Source organism: Apiospora phragmitis, assembly GCF_038363925.1.
Source record: "Apiospora phragmitis strain CBS 135458 chromosome Unknown utg000006l:1.0-5683423.0:1.0-5690449.0, whole genome shotgun sequence".
NCBI lineage: Eukaryota > Fungi > Ascomycota > Sordariomycetes > Amphisphaeriales > Apiosporaceae > Apiospora > Apiospora phragmitis.
The window spans coordinates 4,030,178-4,050,226 of NW_027117404.1; the positions used below are offsets into that span (position 1 = coordinate 4,030,178).

The following is a 20,049-nucleotide window of genomic DNA, read 5'->3' on the forward strand; positions in this document are numbered from 1 at the left end:
CTAGCCTGAAGCCAGCTACAGGTTAGCACCTGACCTGGTACAGTACTAGGCCTCGCTGCTGTAACCTGACTTCGCCGACAAGACGGAAGATGGATAACCAATATCCGGCCCAATGGGCTCAGATGCCAGCGGCCCCTCCATATACACAGCTTGGGTCCGTCATGGACCACCAAACTCTCCCATCCAGGTCAGTAGAGCCCTTCGAACTTGTTGACGCGGAGCTGACACCTTCTGTGAGCAGTCCACCACTGTACTCTGGATACCAACTTGAAGTGAGGCAAGAACCTGAACGAGGAAAGGTTGCGCTCGGAAAAGAGAAAGGTTAGATCTTTGTCACCCTAGAGGCTTTCTACTCAACGTGCTAACTGGTCTTTAGACAAGAAGCCGATCGACCCTCCCCCGATCGTGGAACTGGTTGTTCCCGCGGACCAAGATCGGAATCGCCTATTTCTGCAAAGTACGAAAATTCCCGCGAAATCTTCCCTTTTCAACGGAACCATCAGCTAACAGATTGTGATAGACCCTTACCTCATTTTAATCGCATTCCTCGAGCAGGTGGACAATGCGCCATCGACAAAACCACTGGGCAAGACGATGTCTAAAGACGGTGGGGACAGGGATGACAATCGAGACGAAGAGTCCAAGACAATCGGCGCCTACATGGCTGGCTCGACGGTCTCTTCACTTCATCGTCTGAAAGACACGGACAATCGCGATAGCGGCTTTTTTATCTTTCCCGATCTCACGGTGAAGAAGGAGGGCTGGTACCGAATCCGCTTTACCTTGATGACCATGGAAGAGAACCGAAACGAGAGCCGAATCGATACTACCGGATTCGAAGGGAGTTGGATCACAATCTGCAACATCCATTCGAAACCATTCCAAGTCCACACCGCGCGTACGTTTCCGGGTATGGCAGAATCGACATTTATGACTCGATCCTTCAGTGATCAAGGAGTGAGGATTCGGTTACGCAAGGACTCGCGGCAGGTCACGGTGAAGAAGCGAAACCATGACGTCGCAAGGCATTTGAAAAGCGATGTTCAGGACGAGGTGCCTTATGATGGCATACTTGCCGATGCAGGATCTGCGAAGAGACAAAGAACTTCATCCACAGGATACAGCAATCCTTCGCCTTCACCGATTTCGGGGACCACCTCATACGCCAACTTCCCCCGACTCTCCACGCAACTGCGCCGCCGTACTCCATCGCTCACGGAGGCATGACGTCGAGTCCAACATATGCCACCCACAACGCCCCCCATATGGGAAATCCCATGCAAGTAGCTTTCCGCGACAGCCAACATCCTATGGGGCCCCCTGGCTCTCAGCGAGTACAGCCACTTTATAACAACGGGCCCCTGACGCCTCAGTTCCCAGGGGGTCGATCGCCTAGCATGTCTCCCTTCAACTTTGGTGGCTTTCCCGCACAATCCCAATTTTCGCCGCAGAACTCGAGCTTTACTTTTGCAATGCCGAATCCGTCTACTCACGGCTTACCCCCGATGGACACTACCTCACAGCCAGGTCTGCAGTCCTCGAGCCCCCATGACTCAAACACATCGCCACGGGTAGCGGGTATTCATACCGACACGCCGACATCTAGTACAGGGTCACCCATTGACAATGCATACACCATTGGCGCCGGCTCAGGGTACCCCGGCAGTGGTTCACAGCAAACAAACTATGCTACAGGCAACGACTTCATGTCTCACCCCGGGCCATACAGTAGCGCTGGAGTGACGGACAACGACTCGAGACACGGAATTCCTGGAATGCGGACACCACTAGGACCCAACATGTCAGAAGCCGGGTCTTTCAACGGATCTGGTTTTTCTAGTCATCTCGCCGATCAGAAGTATAGCCAAGGCGCTTGAGCGTTGGCCTCGTCTTGGATCAATCTAGTCTGCGATACGCCGTGCACCCTCATCACATTGTTTTCTAGTGTTTTTACACATTTTTTATGTCTACCGCCGTCTACCGTTATACTTATAATATCCTAATGGCACGGTACTCGATGACGGGCTCTGGGGCTGCTACTGGGCTTTACCATTTTCATTACTGTCTCGAAGATCATTCGACTCGGACCAAACAAGGCGAACACGGATTTATTTTGTACGCAAAAGTATCAGGCATCACTCGGATTTTGCATGGGCACAGGAGTATGTGGTGGCGTTCACAGGGTGTTGGAGGATTATGATTTCCAAACAGCATAGCGATCATGGTGATCGTGGGAGGAGCCGCGTGCTTTTTACTTTGTTTTTCCACGGGACTGGTGGGAAAAGCTCTCTTGGACATGATACCCGGGACTTCATTCTTGACTTGTCCCAACTTTACCACGGGCTACTAGGCCTCGTCCTTTACATCTCAGGTCTCTTCTCATCCACCCCCAAAATAATCGGCCTCACAATAGTAGTAATAGCGGCTTGGAGCCATGGTCAAGGAAGCATAACAACGGTTGGATCGGGCCGATAGACATATAACATAGATAGAAATACAGCATCACTGCACTACCCCTGAGATCTTTCAAGCATGGTGAATTGTAGAACTGATATGGTCAGTAGGGCCACTTGAGAGGCGTGCGTTCCTTTGTGTAGACAAGGTATGGCTGGCCTGATGTATTTCCACTGCCTCGCCATAGCAGACAAATGAGTGGAAAAACAAAGGCGATTTCCATATGTTGGTACTGTGAAAGAAAAAAAGCAAACTGGCTTGCGTACATTCTTATCAATGTATTTGACTTGTCTGTCCCTTAGGGTGGCTGAGGAGGTGGCTGTAGATATATTTATGTGTTTGGGTACATGTATGTAGTTCCATTTGGAGGAAGTAGTAGATTCCATGAAGTAAGCAGCAGCTCTCGGAAATGGTCTAGATCCAAACCTGATGTTACCTGCCAATGTGACAGTGAACCTTCGATAAAGTATGGAGGTAGGTACCTCGTTGCCTCCAACATTGGAATTTGGACGGGAAACCTGCCTTAGTGTACCAAGATCACTCACTCCTCGATAACTGCCACTACTTCCCAATTCTTGATAGATTGTACCTACCTACATATTTAACTAGCCTGTGAGGACTCATTTTGAGTGTACTATCTTTAGGGACATACGCTTATTATGATAATTTTACCATTGATGCTGGTTAAGAAAATACATTATTTAACCCCTGGCCATCTCCTTGATATCGTATCTTCATTATGGCCGGTGGTGCAGCAAGCGTGGCCACTTTAGGCACGGTGAGCTATGCTTGCGCCATGCAGAAGCCGATACTTACTTACTGGTAGGGTGACTGGAAGTTAGGCAACCGAACGACTTGTACCAACCACACACTGACAAGCACGGTGACGAAAGAGGGAAACAGAAACTCCTCCGACAAAAACATTGACGTCTTCGAAAACGCCCGAAATCCACCAACTCCAAGTCCAAGATCTGTCGTCTCTCGGTTACACTCCCATCAGTCATCGTCTTGCGATCAGAGAACAAGGATGTAGGCTGCTATTTTCGGCCCTCAGATTTGGTGTGCCATTTCCTTCCTGGGTTTCCAAGCAACATGGGACTGTTTTCGACACCCCCCCCCCCCAATGCCACTCAGACCCCATATTTGTTAAAACTCTGCAGTCGAATCTGCAGACTTAGCTACCACGAACAAGACCAACCATATCCCTCTACAATGGCGATACATCAAAATCGGAATAAACTTCAGGTCGAGCACCCTCTGGCAAGCCATTCGTAGTGGCCCCTTCATGCCCAACCTCCTGTGGACAGCTGCAGATGATATTGAATTAGTATCGAACACCGAAAATCGCGGTGCTGACGACACATCATGCTTGTCGGTGTCCTGGGTTGCATTAGCACCTTGCTGGATGTAAGGAAGAACGAAACAAACCCCTCACGGTCCAGTACCCAGCGCTTCTTTACACCGGAGCCTACATCGGATGCTACGTACACTTGCTTCGATTATCAGTTTTGTCATGGTGGCCCCGCAGTTCATCATGCCAGAGGCACCTATTCGTTCGACGTATTATACTTCGTCTCCTCCAAGCTCCACTCAGCGCCCAAGATGATGTGGAAGACGCTGCCTCGAAGCAATAGTACGAGTATTTGCTGGCATCGGGGGCTGAATCGCGAACCAATAAGGCCCCCGCGCGTATGGATATCGAATCATTTTACCCTCCGGTACCAATTTCCTGAAGTACTCAGGCTCGGCGCACACACAAGCCATGTGATCCTTGGAACCAAAGAAGCTGCCTCTGTGGATGAGCATGTCTGTCGACCAAAAGGTGTGTTGGCCAGGGACAGGTGATTCGTCTACATAACTCGATAGCGTGTCACAAATGGGCCATCGGTGTACATAGACCCCCCCTTGTGCCATACATGCGTGGCTCGATAGTCAGGACGCACATTTCATGGTGGGAACCGGGTTTTGCATCCAGGCTGATCTAATCCTAGCTTCCCAGTTGCTCGCCGTCGTCTGATGTTCAACTGGTGTCGTTGGAATCTATGCTGTTTAAACCCGGCCTGCGATCCACTCAGCGGCCATCCATCTCGTGTCGAATATGCGGGTTGGCGAGATCGACACAACACTGCAATAGAAGCCAGCAGCGATCATTCATGCCGACAAGGGATGAAAGCACAGATCATTGAGAAGAGAATTTCAGGGGGGAGGGGGGGGGTCCTCCAGTGCCCCGTGTTCATCCATCTGGTTTCTTTTGACAGGGGCCCAGCCTGGGTTGCTTGCTGGTGATCATATCCGGGCATGGCCTCCGAGTTCATTCCCCAGGCTACCTGTGGCTTTCAAACCACAAGTACACTCACGCCGGCCAATTTTCTGGTGGCTGGGGCTCCAGATGCAGGGATGCCTGGGCGGGTGCGAACTGTGACGTAGCATTACCGTGTACATATCTAACGTCTGTGGATATGAGATTGGAAATCCTCCTGTCAAGCAATAATGAAACCTGACGGGAACCTTGGACTTTGGAGGAACGGTACCAGCTCTTGTCCTTGCGCTTGGTCTCGTGAGGTCTGGCCCGCAAGCAGCATCACCAGGAGCTATTTCGAATACTTCCAACTTTCCAATACAGTACCCAAAGGACTGTTTCTATTCCCCTCGGAGTGGGAATCATTCTCACCAACTCGAACGAATTGGCACTGTCCAGCGATACCTGTCGGCATCAAGGGCCTACCCCAATATCTGCTGGCTGGATATCACACATCGTCGAATGGCACGAAGTCCCTTGTCCTGTCGGCACCAAGCCCGCTCGACTAGTATTACCTACCGACCACAAAGCAAAACTGGTCAGGGCATTAGGTTACACTGCCCAATCTCGCGGCGATAGCTGTATTGTTCCCCGGCATGGCTCCGGCATTTGATATCCTATATCTACGGTACTTGTCGGGTACTGTTCGGTTTCTCGCACGTCCTGAAGCTCAGCCCCAAGACCTACAATAACTGCGTCTATTAGATGCAGCTCGGCCCAGATGCTGGGTAATCTCTCTGCCCACTATCCACGACTCTTGCTACTGCCGATGGACCCTCAGTCATTCAACCTTATCCAGGATTTGATGTCGAAAGGCTCCTGTGGGGGGACCCGTTGACTGCAACCCTAAGTCTATAATCGCCTTCAAATCATGGACTGCCCCCGTGCAAGTCAAAGAACCTCCGGTGATACTAGGGGCAGCAGAAGACAAGGTATCTTGTAATGATCTACCAGACACCAATTGAGGTTATATCCCTGTATGTAACCTTACAATTTTCTGAATGCTTGATTAGTTGCCCCTTCCTACACACAGTTCATCCTCTCTGTCGCGTGTGTCAGCCACCAAAGCTGCGTCGCGGGCGAATCGGCGAGGTGCAATTGGTCAGCGGGACTCTTTCCGGGGCGTTTGTTCCCCGTGTCGCGTTCCATTTCTGTAGAGCTCGAACTTGACTCGGCGCAAAGGCCTGTAGAAATATGGTTTCGTGATTTTACACCTCAAGGGTTTGTCAGTACGTGGGTTCCAGAATGGATACAACCTGCCACGCTCACGTCGATCCGCCAAGCGGGCGCTTGCCCCTTTCGAACATTATCTCCGACACATCATATGGCAAATGCTACCCTAACCCCAGCCCTATAACAACCTGTCTTATACTTATGATCAGCGTGGAAAAGAGGGTTTGACAGGAAGAGCTTTTGGGATGATCTCAGTATGGTCCAAGTTTTCCAATGATCGCCCGCAAACCCGTTACTTACCGCCCGCTACTTGCTCGCTTCGAACGGGCGTGGGCATAGTGATGTGCCCACTACTACTAACTAGGCAGCTTTCTGGGCAGATTAGGGGTTCCTTGAAGCTCTATCCTGAAGCCTTGCAACCATGGATCGTCCATATTAAGCCTTCAGGGTTTTTTTTCCCATCGCGCTTGACGACTAAGGCTACCTGGCTGCCTGGGCCCTGGCTAGTCAACTTCGGTCTGAGGACGTTTGCGGATCTCAGCACCGACAATTGACGCATTCCATCAACCCTTCCAGAAAGCGCACATACACACACATACATACTCATACTAGCCCTACGCGACTCCCTGTCTGCCGAGGAAGCATCACTCCCTGTCAAGGAGCTCTTCGCAGTCCATTCATCTCCGCACACCAGCCCAGCGAGTATCGCTTGTCTCGTCTCGACCTTGCTGACTCGCAGTGCCCATATTTCCCAAGGCCCACTTACTCGGTGACGTTGATGCCTCAGCCTCAACCCGCACGAGTCGAGTGGGACATCTCCGTCTAGCAGTCTAGGAGGGCTCTTACACTGGATTGTGGTTCCCAATGACTCGGTCTGTTTGAAGTCAAGCTGCTCAATACTACAATGGCCCGAACGGATTTCCTTCCATTTCTCGACAATGGCTGACGAGTCCAGCTTCGAAGTGCACGGAAAGTGGACTGGACGCGCCGCGAAGGCGCCACTCCACTCGCAATCCTACTCTATCTTCACCTTCCAAACCTGCTTACCTCGGGAACTTACAATTCCCATTCAGCAATCTGGCCCGTCATCAGAAACTTCCCTGTGGTCCCTATCCGTTCATCATAATCTTGTTGATCGTGCCATCTTGGTCTCTATGCTCTGCATACACGGCAAAGCTTTGCCATATCCATCAGTTAACTGCAGTTGGGCATATGTAGTCGCGCACGTCAGATGTCGCCTTTCTCCAAGATCTCAGGTAGGCCGGGACGAGGCCGAGAAGCGCCGCACCAGCAACGACCAGAGCTTGGAAACGACAGAGTCCATCGTACAGTATGTATGTATGTATCCGTCATTATCGATGGAGTGACGCGCTTCCCATCACTCATCACCACCACCCACCCACCTTCTTTTGCTTCTATTGATTCCTAGTGAAATTGGGAGAACCATCGGATGGAAATCCAATAGTTTGCTCCGGAAACGAACCTGCCAACCACACGTCGTGACCTGACATCACTTTAGCGTGACATTGCTCATCTCTATCGCATGGGTAAGCGAGGCTACTTGTGACTCGGTTACGCTTCATGAAGATTGACGCGGAGCTCGCTGACCAATGGCCAGCCGAGGGGCAAAGGACGACGTCGAGACTGCGCTCGCTAAAGCTGACCAGCTACTGCTAACCTACATACCATTGTGTGCTGCACACGAAGAAGTATGCCTCCGATGTGACACCCACGAATGTCACCGTTCCAACATGTCGTCACCTTCAATCTCTGCCGCTATCGATAAGGGACGTCAATAATTCTCCGAAGAAAAGCAACGTGCCACGATGTGATATGTGATTATGTAGACACGCGGTCAGCCAAGTCACTTGTTCCCTCATTCTTGAGCAAGCGATGTGTGGTAGTGACTTCGGAATACAGTTAGCGACAATCACACATATATCCCTCTGATATCGCATTACCCGCCACCCCTCCGACAACTCCCAAGCGGTACAAATCCGCTTCCGGGACAACGTCGAGAAACTCCAAGACTGGTCAGTACAGTGGTCACCAGGCCACATGAACATCCAAGGAAACGAAGCTGCGGACGCCGAGGCCGGACTCGGGAGCAAAGGTGTACCCCCACACTCCCACCCAGACGTCAACCTCTCACTCCCACCTAACCTTCCCCCAAACAACCAAGTCAACACGGCTACCCTGTATCCGGAAAACCACCGCCTCCCCACACTCTCCCACGTCCGCGCGACGAACAGGAAACTCAGACAGCACAAAGTAGACGAGTACTGGGCCAAAAACCAACCAGTCTCGTACAAAGAATGGGAGCTACCCTGGAGAGGACACCCCAAGGAACTCTCCCTCACACGCACAACCCTTCACCGCCTCCTCGCCGAGCGCTCCGGACACGGCGATTTCGACCCTTACCACTGGAGGTTCGGCCACCCGGAACGCGCAGAAAAGTGCAAATGCGGAGCAGACAGGACCCCAGGCCACGCCATGAACTGCCCCCGCGTAGCAGCGAAGATACGAGAGAACATCCCAAGAAATGAGGACCCAGTGAAATGGCTACTCGGGGAGAAAGGCTTCCGCGACTTCGAATGGATGGTGAAAACCCTCGACCCCTACGCCGCTCCTAACAGCGACACAACACCCTCAGCCGCCCTCAACAGCGACCCAACACTAACGGCGTCTCTACCACGCAGCCAGCCACAAGGGCCATCTGAATTGTAAACACATGAATAAGGGGCTCCCCCTCCAGGGAGCCAGGCGGAAATCGGAGGATCTCCTTTGTCAAGCGAAACGTGGGCAGGCTCACCAAGCTGAAGTCAGCCTTCGCTCTCTAACGAGCAGGAGGTGCAGATTTTAACAGGCTGAGCAACTCTCACCTTCCCATGTCCCATAACGGACGCGGCGCTACGCACCCAAAAGTACATAGCACACAGCCCTCGGAAGTAAACAAACTCATCATCCCTCTGATATAGCGGTCAATTGTGGCCTTCGTTGTCACTCTGATCGATTGACCTGCACACTACAAGCTCCCTGTCTTAGTTCTATCAGAACGACTTGCCCATCCGCTGATATGCACCTCTTTCCCATTCCTTTGGTAGTCTTCTAGTGTCTTTGCATGCAGCCACCTGCAATCCGGTCCATGCATTTTGCGGGATGACATTGGCGGAGATGATAGCCATTGACCGGGCCCAGATTGCCATGGCGACAATGTGAAACTAATGAACAGATGTACGTACCTAGTTTTAAGCCTTGGCTATGGGTGCGTGGCAGCGTGGCAGCGTGGCATCGGAACATTTGTTGCGACACCTGCTCCGTTGTCACCCTTTCATTCTTCGCTCAACGCGACGTTATAATAGACATTCTATAATATCACGACCACGTATAGGGGCGCCAACGTGCGTGCACAAGTCCGTGCACCCTACCAAAACCTGATAATGACTGAGGTTGTGATAAGATATAGCACGGGTAAGATAACTATAGCTAATCGTCTTATTGACACGAGAGGAAGCACTGGCCAATTGGGTATCTTTGCTGGCTCTCCGTGTTTCGAAACTTAGTAGCTCGTTTCGGGGCCCTTAACACAACAGGGGACGGGGAATATCAGACGACTAACAACAACATGAAAAAAAGTCTTCCCTCTCGATTTCGGCGCTGAAACTTGACGAGGTTTTCGAGGATACGTTCCTGTCTGACCCTTCCCGAGACTGCGCCTGTGTGCCCCTTTGCTTGTCTACCGATGTGCTATAGGAATGCATTCTAACAGACATCGTCAGGACAGTACGACATGATACAAGATGAGGGATCTCCTCTCGGTCAGCTCAATCCAATATCATATGAAGCCTCGGTATGGCAACATGGGTTGGCCCGTGTGACGACACGAGGAGGGTCTGGGGATGGATCTTCTGAGGCGACCGACCCAGAAACCTGGATTTGACAGCTGGCCGTTAGTGGACAGAGGAGCCTGCTAAGGCACGCCCATCCTTTCGCTCGACCCGATGGCGGATGACAGGTGGCATCATGGTGGGGATGGAGGCTTACCATGTACCACAGCTTCGCCCGGCGCCAGAACGCGGCACGTGCGGTCGGCGATCACCCTCTTTTTTTTGACTCTCGCCTCTTCCTGGTCGTCGGGCTTGCTGCGATTGCTGCCAACTCTGACCCGGAAAGGGATGGAGTGGGGCGCGGGCCCTCCTTTCGGGGTACCCGAACGTGGTCTACGGGCTTTACCAGGCTCTCCGGGGATCCGGCAGAAATTGACGAAGTTTAGCCAGGAGCGAATGAGGCGGAGGCGTCTGGCGTCTGGCGGTGCCCACTTTCAGAATGATCGGCTATATCCCGATAATGATAGTGAGGTTATGGAGTCAGGGGGGACTTATTACGGAAGCTGGGTTGGGTTGCCCCGTGCTGGAGTAGAATGGTCATCTGGTCACTTCGAGGGAGGGGAGTGTTAGAGGTCAGATTAGTGAGCGGATGCTCATGGGTATGCAGTTGCGGTCTGGCACAAGTTGCATGGAGTGAGGGACAATGAGAAAAGGAGTGTGCAAGGGAAGTATGATGACTATGTGGGTTTTGCTATACGACAGACAACATAGTTGGTGATGATGAGGGATATAGTGGAGCTAAATATAGAGGAATAGGTAATACCGGGTCTTCTGGTGATTTGCTCAACTTCAACGAAGTCCACGGCTTCGTTTGGGACTCTTGATTTGTAAACAACAGCCAGCTTGTTCGCCGAGCCCATATTGATGGGGAGGTTAGGCATCTCGAAAATGATCCTTGCTGGAGTTCATGGAAAAGAGAACAAAGTAGTAGTATGTATCCTTTGTGAGGTAGGGACCTGAAGCGGCATGGTCATGACACCGTGACCTACAAGCAAATGCCACTCGCTCAGCAGAATCAGTAGAACTATGCAACTGGCAGTAGAATCTTAATTTTGTTTGATGAAGGGTATTGGGACAAGGAGGACAAGTTTCCGTCTGAACTCCGAGAGACAAACTAAAGAGACAACCACGCTGTGAATGACTTCATTTCCCCTCCCCAGAGTTATGTATTCCACGCCTGAACCAGATTGAAAGCTCTATCTTCGCGCTTCAAGAGTATGAATCTTGTATCTGGGAGTGTACAAAGACTACAACACTCCAAGCTAGCACTCCCGAGTCAGGCTTAAAATTGCTCCATACCTGGGACGGTCCTTCAAGGCTAAAGATCCCAGGCGTTGAGGGAAAGATGTCTGGAAATGTCTGGAATAGGGACGTTTGCTACGGGGCTAAGAGCAAGAGAAAATTCAAATGAATGGGTCTTTCGATAAGTTGCAAGCAGTTTTGTATCAGACATCCCGATGTGCTGGTTGCACTGGACCTTAAACATCAAGTAAATAGGGGCCATAGCGTAACACAAACAGTAAGGTGAGCTTAGCCCTGTGACGTTTCCACCGAGAAGACGAGAATCGTACGTGGCATCGTAACAATTGCCTTCAATTGTAGTAGGAACGAGGCTCGTTGAGGAATCAAACGTGTGTGCTGCCAGACTAAGTGCGCTATACTAGTCGGGGGTTAGACTTCAGTCTCTACTCGGGTTAGCAAAGCAAACTGTAAATAGTACTTTCACTTCGATAGATTACTGAGTCTTGGTAACTGCTCTGTCTCCTACTATCTAGTATAGCATATACTACGAGTTAAACACCTTGAGTTGGGCCTTGGTCTTGTTGCATGCCCCTTTTCCTCTTTCCCCCTTTTGCCCCAGTTGAAAGTGCACAACAAGATTTGGTATTCAGCGGATGCGATTGAGCAGCCTATTTTATCCAATAACCGGAAGACAAGAGCTGGTTGCAGTCCGATATTGGATGCTGTGTCGACGTAAGGTTCATATTGAGATCATTTGCCAGAAGCGAGCTCATCGTTCCTCGTACTGCTCATTCTTGCCCGGATGTCGACAAAACTGTCTCTATAGAGGGATTATAATAATATTGTTAGCCAGAGCTAAACAACCAGATCGCTCTGCGAGGGGCACCGCAAGATCCTCGCAGAACAACCTGTGGTTATTGTGGGCGAGTGCTTAGCCGACATGTTTTGGAGGAGTAGTAAATGAGGGGTGATAAGGGTAGAAATATCCCCCTGTATTATGAGGCAATAATACTAACTGCACGAGCTTTAAGAACCATTGGCTGTGTCCCTAACATGATAGGAACAAGCCAGCTCGTGAAGGAACCATAGGTTTCTGAGCCCCTGAAACCATTAGTGCGGACATGGTCGTCGTTGCTTTCCCACTCGGTGAGTACCTTTGATGCAAACTTCGGCCTGACTCAAACTTAACTAGTACAGAAGGTAGTGTGGTCTATCCTATATCTCGCCTAGACCTCCTTGAGCATGTTACATCCAAGGATTATTCCGATGCGCTTCACTTGGAGCACAGCACTGATGCAGACTAGGGACATATCCTCACTAACTGTTACGCCTTGAATTAACGCATTCTATTCCTTCGCAGTCTTTGGGGCTCAAAGCCGACCCCGGTGGCTTGCCACAAACTTGAGTTTCCTGATACAGTCACGATATTAATACTGCTACGTGAGAGTCAATTTAGCTAAGAATTATTACTCGAAATATCAAAAATTGCTGGTAGTCAGACCCCAAGGCGTGCCCTTCCCTAAATTGCCGTGGTTTAATAGTGCGGATAGAGTCTTAATAATATCTATTATTAAGTCAGGTTGGGCTACCGCTACTTCGAGGACTATCATGGGTCGGGAGATGCTCCTGCCCGCCAGACTCGAGAAACGTGTAGCACGTCTAATACTAGCTTGCCTTGAAGATTGAGCGAGGTGGCAAAGTGCAGTATGACAGTCGTGACAGGTGGGATTCCCGGGATAATGATGGCTCCTATCAACGGTCGGAGCCAACACTACCATGGGTAACTGAGGGAAGCTTTCCATGCTTGGGGGCAGAAGCAGGTACTCCAAGATCACATTCGGCGATTTCCCAGGCGCGAACCGGACAATCTTCAAGGCACCAAGGGTATCAGGTATGGTATGAAAGAACATATTCGCCCATTGTATGGGATATAGCTGGGGGGGGGGCTGAAAGTGACGAGAGTCTCCTGCACCTACCTACATGAATAAAGACGGCCCATGTCCTCGGCTAGCAGCCGATGCAGAGTACATGCATGTACATGCACCATGATAACCAATCTCTTATCCGAGCTTTCCAAAAAGATAGAGCTCACCGATACAACGACATGCCTTGCGTGTATTGGCTCGGTAAAGGCACATAGAATTTCATCAGCCCATGACGATCAATTTGAAATCTCGCCATGGACGAATTGCGTGGAAAAGAAGAAGAAAATCAGGAGATCCAAGATGTCCTCTTGGAGAAACCTTGACTGGTTAAGACTGCAGAACCCTGGGGTACTTGTGGAGGAGTATTAGCGCTGACCAACCGACTAGTGCTGCGGAGGGGTGGGCTAGATTAGATAAGTGGCCAAAGGGTAAGTAGAGATAGCTTACCCCAGAGTTCCATCATCATCGAGACCAGGCCGGCCACACTTGCAGTTCGTCAACTGCTCCATAGGTCAAAACATATTCTCAACGACCGGCAAAACAACAAGTAACCATCATCCTCTTCCACAATCATGACCTTAAACGCTCAAGACAAAAGCCTACTTGGTTTCCTCGGAATGTGTTTATCAAGGTCTCACATTGGCAGTCGTACGGAGCGGGGTTGCCTTCCCCCAGCAAAATGCCAAGACGGCTAACCGTCCAGACCAGCGCGCGTGGCTGATAATGCTTGATTGCACCTGTAGCCAACAGGATATCGGACGGTCTTTGCCGGTCATGTCCGATAAAACCTTCTCAGGGAGTATGACGAGAACCCGCCAGGGGACGAGGGTAAGTCTTGTCACCTTCCTTGAATGGCCAAGGGCTCGCAAAGCTCGTCGCTATCATGGCCCCCTTACCCTGTCGCTAATTGTGGACCCGAGATTTCGGGGTAGTGCTACCCCGGAAATAAGAGGCAAAATGATAGGCGATACCTGCTCGATTGGCCGCCTATCTTGCAAGCATTGGCCTGCTATCTTGCAGTGCGCCGCCTCCATGGATGCTGGCTTGCAGACCTTCTCACTGAGAGTACATATTCGTCCTGCATCTCCACCTGTGCTCACCTCCAGCGCCTCTACCGGCGGCAGCCAAACCTTTGAATCGCAGTGAAGGATCCAAGACCTTCTCGGAATAAGTAGCCATGCGCTTGCCTTTCAGCAAAGAGGAGGACGCAGCTACCTCCCCTACCGAGATCCATCCTGCCGACCATGAGTCGGGCCACGGTTCCACGGAGCCTACTAAAGGCGACCCCGGTTTGAGTGTCACAGCGGCAGTAGCTGACTTGGAAAAGATCATTAACGACCACCAGTTCGACCCCAATCTCCCGAAAGAGAGGTTGGAGGCCGCTAAGGAAGCCATTGATCATGGCAGTGTCAATGATATCCTGGCAGTCGATGCCATGTTCACTGAGGATTCCCCCTACGAAGAGGTTCGGGCAGCTGTACGCAACACCGATGGAGGGGAAGTCGCCAACACCGTCCGCGCATGGACTCTCGGCTTCATCTTCGTCACTCTCGGCAGTGGTCTCAACATGTTTCTGAGTATGCGGAGTCCTGCCATCAGCTTCCCTGCCCTTGTTATTCTATTGTTGGTTTACCCTGTCGGCTGTCTATGGGCCAAGGTGATGCCGACCCGAGTCTTCGACACATTTGGACTCCGATGGACACTGAACACGGGCCCCTTCACCATCAAGGAGCATGTTGTCGTCGTTCTGATGTCCAACGTTTGCATCAGCTATGCCTATAGTACCGATGCGTTGCTAGCGCTGCAGGGCAAACCGTTCTACAACATCAACTTGGGATGGGGCTTCTCACTACTATTCACCTTGAGTTCCCAGCTCATTGGTATCGCTCTCTCAGGGATATTCCGTCGGTTCCTGGTATGGCCTTCGGCAATGATGTGGCCCAACCAGTTCTCGAACACGGCCTTGTTCTACGCCTTGCATGACAAGAGCAAGAGCGACGGTGTCAGTACCAACGGCTGGTACATTAGTCGCTATCGATACTTCTTCATTGTCGTCGCCGGCATGTTCTGCTACTATTGGATTCCCGCTGTGCTATGGCAAGGCCTGTCCGTCTTCGCCTTTGTCACTTGGATCCGACCAGACAACGTTGTGCTCAACCAGCTCTTTGGCGGCGTTACTGGGCTCAGCCTGATCCCCATCACATTTGACTGGACGTATGTCTCTGCATACTTGCAAGACCCCCTGCTTTCACCCACGCACTCGCACATCAACACCCTCTTCGGTCTCTTCTTCTTCGTCATCCTGACCACCATTGGCATCACATACTCGGGCGCAATATACGCCGACTACCTGCCGATGGTTACAAGTCAGACGTACGACAACACCCAGCAAGCTTACAATGTCAGTCGAATATTGGGGAGCGGCTTCACCTTTGACTTAGCCAAGTACAAGGAGTACTCGCCCCTTTTCCTGCCGCCTGCGTTCGCCCTAAACTACGGCTTGTCCTTCGCAGCGCTGACCGCGGCTCTGGTACACATCGGATTGTTCCATGGGAAAGAGATCTGGTATCGATTCAAAGCGGCACGCAACCAGGAACCCGATATCCACTTGCGATTGATGAAGAAGTACCAAGAAGCACCCGACTGGTGGTATCTTGCGCTCTTCGTCGGGTCCATTGCACTGGGTCTTGGCACAGTTCTCGGGTACAGTTCGCAGCTTCCATGGGTGAGCTCCTCCCCAATACCTTCACTCATATGTCTACACAAGCGAAACAGCTTTCGTATTGTTTCGAGGCCTAAAAGTGTGACAACTGCCCAAGTTGATCTATTGAAGCACCATAACCCCTGCTGGTCCTAGCCATGAGACGTATCCGCTAACTACTGTTATCTAATAGTGGGCGTTCTTCGTGTCGATTATACTTGCTTTGGTATTCATCATACCTACTTGCATGATCCTTGGTATCTCGAACATCACCTTGTCACTGAACGTCATTTCTCCTTTTCTGGCTGGATTCATGATCCCAGGGCGACCAATTGGTGTTATGATGTTCAAGGTGTTCAGTACAATCACTCTCGGCCAGGCCCAGGTCAGTAGTTTCACTAATCCATTAGCCCTGACGGGATAAGAGCTCACGTTTGAATTGCATCAGACCTACTGCGGAGATCTGAAGTTGGCCCATTACATGAAGATTCCACCGAGAGTGACGTTCTGGTGTCAAGTCATGGCCACCATCTGGACCGCCTTCGTCCAGATTGCCGTGATGAATTGGACCCTGGGCAGCATTCCCAACGTGTGCGCCAAGTAAGCTGCGCTGTCCACTCCTGTGACATTTTATCGAAACTGTCTACTAACATTGAACCAGCGACCAAAAAGACCATTTCACTTGTCCGAATGGACGAGCTTTCTTTTCCTCGTCCATTGTGTGGGGAGTCATTGGACCGCAACGCATGTTCGGATCAGGTTCGATCTACGTTAAGTTCAACTGGTTCTGGTTGATCGGCGCGGGTTTGCCGGTTCTGCTATGGGTTTTGATCCGAAAACTGCGTGTCCCCCTGGCACACCACTTCAATGCCCCCATTATGCTAGGCGCTATGGGCTGGCTGCCGCCGGCGACCCCCTTGTCGTTCTCCACCTGGGCAATTTTTGGCTTGATCTTCAATTACTGGATAAAGAAGCGCTGGAACGGCTGGTGGCGTACTTACAACTACATTACGGCCGCAGGACTGGATGCTGGGCTTGTGATATCGACTACTATCATCTTCTTCGCCATCACGCTGCCGAATGTGAAGATACCTCAGTGGTGGGGCAACGTTGACATTTATAACACCGTTGTAAGTGGCGTTATGAGAGAACCTGTTCTGCGGTCTAGCTGCCTGGCTGTGTCGATATTAGCTAACCACCCGAACACAGGACGCCTCGTACACAGGCTGGCTGAAGACCGTTGCCGAAGGTGAGACTTTTGGTCCAGTGGCATGGTAGGATTCTTCCAGGATGGCCGTACGCTAGAAAGACCGGGGGAATGCTTTTAGAGCGACTAAGCGAGTAACCGACCGACCATCTCCCCCGATACCAGCCGCTCATTTTGGATCGTCTCCAGGGGCGGTTGACGACTTGCACCCCCATCAGGGAAGGGGACATGATGGAAGGGACACTGGAAGAGTGAATCGATGCGGCAAGAGGTACTTCGTCGGACGTAGCCATGGGATCAATTGAGAACACGAGAGTCTTGAAAAGCGCAGTGGTTGGGGGCGCGTACTGCCGATGACTGCCAATATTGATTGATGCCTGAATGCCCTTCTATATAACGAACAGTTGCCACGAGGTGAACACCCGCCTTCCCAACCCTACCCCCACGGTCGCCCACCGAATCCCTCAATCGCCACCGCCCTCACCCTCATCAGCGACAGCAGGAGAAGCTTCAGCCCCGGCCGTAGTGGCATTAGTCCCGACAGCCGCTGCCTTCTTGGCTTTGGCCTCTTCCTTGCGTTGTTCATCCAACTTTCCCTGGCACCGGCAGCACCGCCCCAGAACCTCGGCATTGCGCGTCCAGATCCTCGCGTAGCGATCGCCGTGTTGCTCCAAGATGACCTTGCGCCCTTCCCCGCACGTCTCGCAGTTCGCCGGCACGTAGCGCGCCACGGGCAGCCAGCCCCCGTGCTGGTGGCGCTCCTGCAGGATGGCCACGGCGAAGTCAGGGGCCTCGCCCATGCGCCGGATGAAGTGGCTGTCGGCAAGGGCGATGTAGCACGTGGCGTTGACGAAAGACATGAAGGACTTCTGCAGCACGTCGCCCTTGTCCAGGCCGTATTGGAAGGCGTCTGCGGCGCCCCGCAGGACGTTGTCGAGCTCGCCATCCTCGAAGAGTTTCATGCGCTTCTTGTCCGTCTTGAACCCCGTGACCTTGGTGAAATATCGATGCTGAACGTCCCTCGCCATGTTCTCTAGGTACCCTTGCAGACGCCCCAAGACCTTTTCGCGAAGCCCAATGGCGAAGTAGTCCGCCAATCGATAAAGGGCGATCAATTGGCTCGTATATGTCGACTTCCCAGGCAGAAGCTTGGTCGCCGGGTCCTCTGTAGAACATGCGACTGTGAGCAAGCCAAGCAACCCCCCAGGAACCAGCACAGAGCGGATGGATGACTGGGCTCACCATCGCAATAGACGTATCGCATCACCTTTTCCACATCGCCGGGGTCGATGTCGTGGATCTCGATAACTCGGGTGGTGGCCTCTGTGAAGTTGCCGCAGAACGCCTTGGCGAACCACTCCGACTCGCGACAAACAATGACGCGGTGGACGTTCCAAGTCCGCCCGCTGCACTTGATAACAGCATCTGTGAATCGGTCGGATTCAAACACACTGTACATCGTCAGCCCACACAAGATATACAGGGGGGAAAAAAGGCTGAGTGAGACATGGGAGGGCCCAAGACACAGCGGCGGGCGCTGTGGGTTGCGCTCCCGTTGCTGCTGTTGTCTCAAAACTGGCGGATCAACCTCGCCAGCAACCCAACCATCTCGACTTCGGATCACCACGCGCCGAGGAGGATTGCTTTCGCGAAACAGTCTCGCTATGGCGGCGACGAAACCTCGGGGTCGGTCGTCAAGCAGAATTCACGACACGTGTACCCGAAAGTACACGAGTCACCCACAATAGACAGAAGTGGATGGGACCTAGGTCCTGCACAGCGACTGTCGAAGCCAAGCATTGAGGACATAATTCCAAAAGCCCTCTGACATTTGCCCTCTGTCGTCGCAATGGCCATTCATACGGAGCAGATCTCAGAAGCCTTTTCCAATGCCACTGGGCTTGCTTGCTTGCCGGCCTAGCTTTTCTCCTAAGAGGATATGCCAGTCGAGTCACAACTAGATAGTGAAAGGTTTATGCAAACTCGTCAAACACTAGCTGCTGTCCCTTGCCTTGGGTTGCGCGAGCCTCGCAACCGAAAACCTGGGGCATCGGTGATGTCTCTAGAATTCGGTCGCTCAGCTGCCGCATGCCCGTGGGTCAGGACGAATGTGCCTATCGATCGACCGCAACATCGAGCTCTCACGTGCGCGGCATCCAACAAGAGCGCGAGGCTATTGCAAAGGATGTTGTACACGTGCATGCTAGTGTTGGGTCTCTCGCAGGACTTGGCTCTCGAGGTAATCTCGCGCAATTGATGGTTTGCCACGTGTTACCACCTCGTTCGTAATTTCGATTGAACAAAGAGTTCTTCCACAACGTATTGAACCATAAAGATTCATAAACACTAATTTTTGGTTGGAGGTGTCGTCACCTGCGCCCATCACGCGAGTAGGACTCAGGTCCCATCTTGGTGCTGGAGCGAGGATTCGAGCTTTGCCATCGTTACCACAATTGTAATTGGACAAGGACAAGGAGAGCCATGATCATTCTTTGAGAACGCGTGATGTCTCCGCCTTGTCCATACATCCGGTCATATGTCTGGCCATATATGAGGACGACTCTCTGGGGACCGCAGCAGCCTTTGCCACATTGGTCCCTGAGTGCATCTCAAAGCACAGTATTCGTTTACTCCCTCAGCGCTGGCCTATAGGTCGCAAGAACCTTTCCACCAAGCTGAGTATATCAGGCATCGTCTCTCAACGATCATCCCTCAGCGCTGGCAGGAGGGGGTTGCACCCTTTTGCCAGGCCAAGGACATCAAGTAATATATTGCCAGCACTGAGGAGAACAACGTTGCATCGTTCTCTTCGAGGCCGAACAGATCGTGTGACCTTCGCATTCACCAGCGCAGCAAGGACTTTTAAGAGCAGAAGAGCGTCTACCAAGGCAGCGTGGATAGGGCGATATGATCGTTCATAATGCATAGCACTCATCAGGGGCCGCCGAGTACGCGGTCTGAAGAGGCTTTGCGAACAGATTGTGAGACTAGCATAGGAGACTGCCGCAACACTCGCCGAGACCGTTGAGGTCAGCGGCAGAGAGAAGACGGCAACCCACAGAGTAAAGGGACGTATGGACGTCCAGGCTTGAGTGGAACCAAACCCGTGAAGGTAGGAGGGTACCAATCGAGCCCTTAGCACCACAGTAACTTAGTTGCGA

At 51.8% G+C, this 20,049-nt stretch overlaps 4 protein-coding genes across 4 annotated transcripts; 3 read left to right on the top strand and 1 right to left on the bottom strand.

Moving 5' to 3' along the window:
- Positions 1 to 594: 594 nt before the first annotated feature.
- On the top strand, positions 595 to 1,227 carry PG994_006480 (uncharacterized protein; the record flags this gene model as incomplete). Its single annotated transcript, XM_066857889.1, has 1 exon — positions 595 to 1,227. The coding sequence occupies one exon, from the start codon at positions 595 to 597 to the stop codon at positions 1,225 to 1,227; it is 633 nt and encodes a 210-aa protein (XP_066717158.1).
- Positions 1,228 to 7,984: 6,757 nt separating this feature from the next.
- Positions 7,985 to 8,653, top strand: PG994_006481 (reverse transcriptase; the record flags this gene model as incomplete). Its single annotated transcript, XM_066857890.1, has 1 exon — positions 7,985 to 8,653. One exon carries the CDS (start codon positions 7,985 to 7,987, stop codon positions 8,651 to 8,653), a length of 669 nt encoding a protein of 222 aa, XP_066717159.1.
- Positions 8,654 to 14,157: 5,504 nt separating this feature from the next.
- PG994_006482 (OPT family small oligopeptide transporter) lies at positions 14,158 to 16,959 on the top strand (the record flags this gene model as incomplete). The annotated part of the gene is made up of 5 exons (XM_066857891.1): positions 14,158 to 15,705; positions 15,875 to 16,066; positions 16,130 to 16,281; positions 16,343 to 16,811; positions 16,873 to 16,959. The coding sequence occupies 5 exons, from the start codon at positions 14,158 to 14,160 to the stop codon at positions 16,957 to 16,959; spliced, it is 2,448 nt and encodes an 815-aa protein (XP_066717160.1).
- A 393-nt stretch (positions 16,960 to 17,352) lies between these two features.
- PG994_006483 (btb poz domain protein) lies at positions 17,353 to 18,347 on the bottom strand (the record flags this gene model as incomplete). Its single annotated transcript, XM_066857892.1, has 2 exons — positions 17,353 to 18,068; positions 18,131 to 18,347. 2 exons carry the CDS (start codon positions 18,345 to 18,347, stop codon positions 17,353 to 17,355), a joined length of 933 nt encoding a protein of 310 aa, XP_066717161.1.
- Positions 18,348 to 20,049: the final 1,702 nt, after the last annotated feature.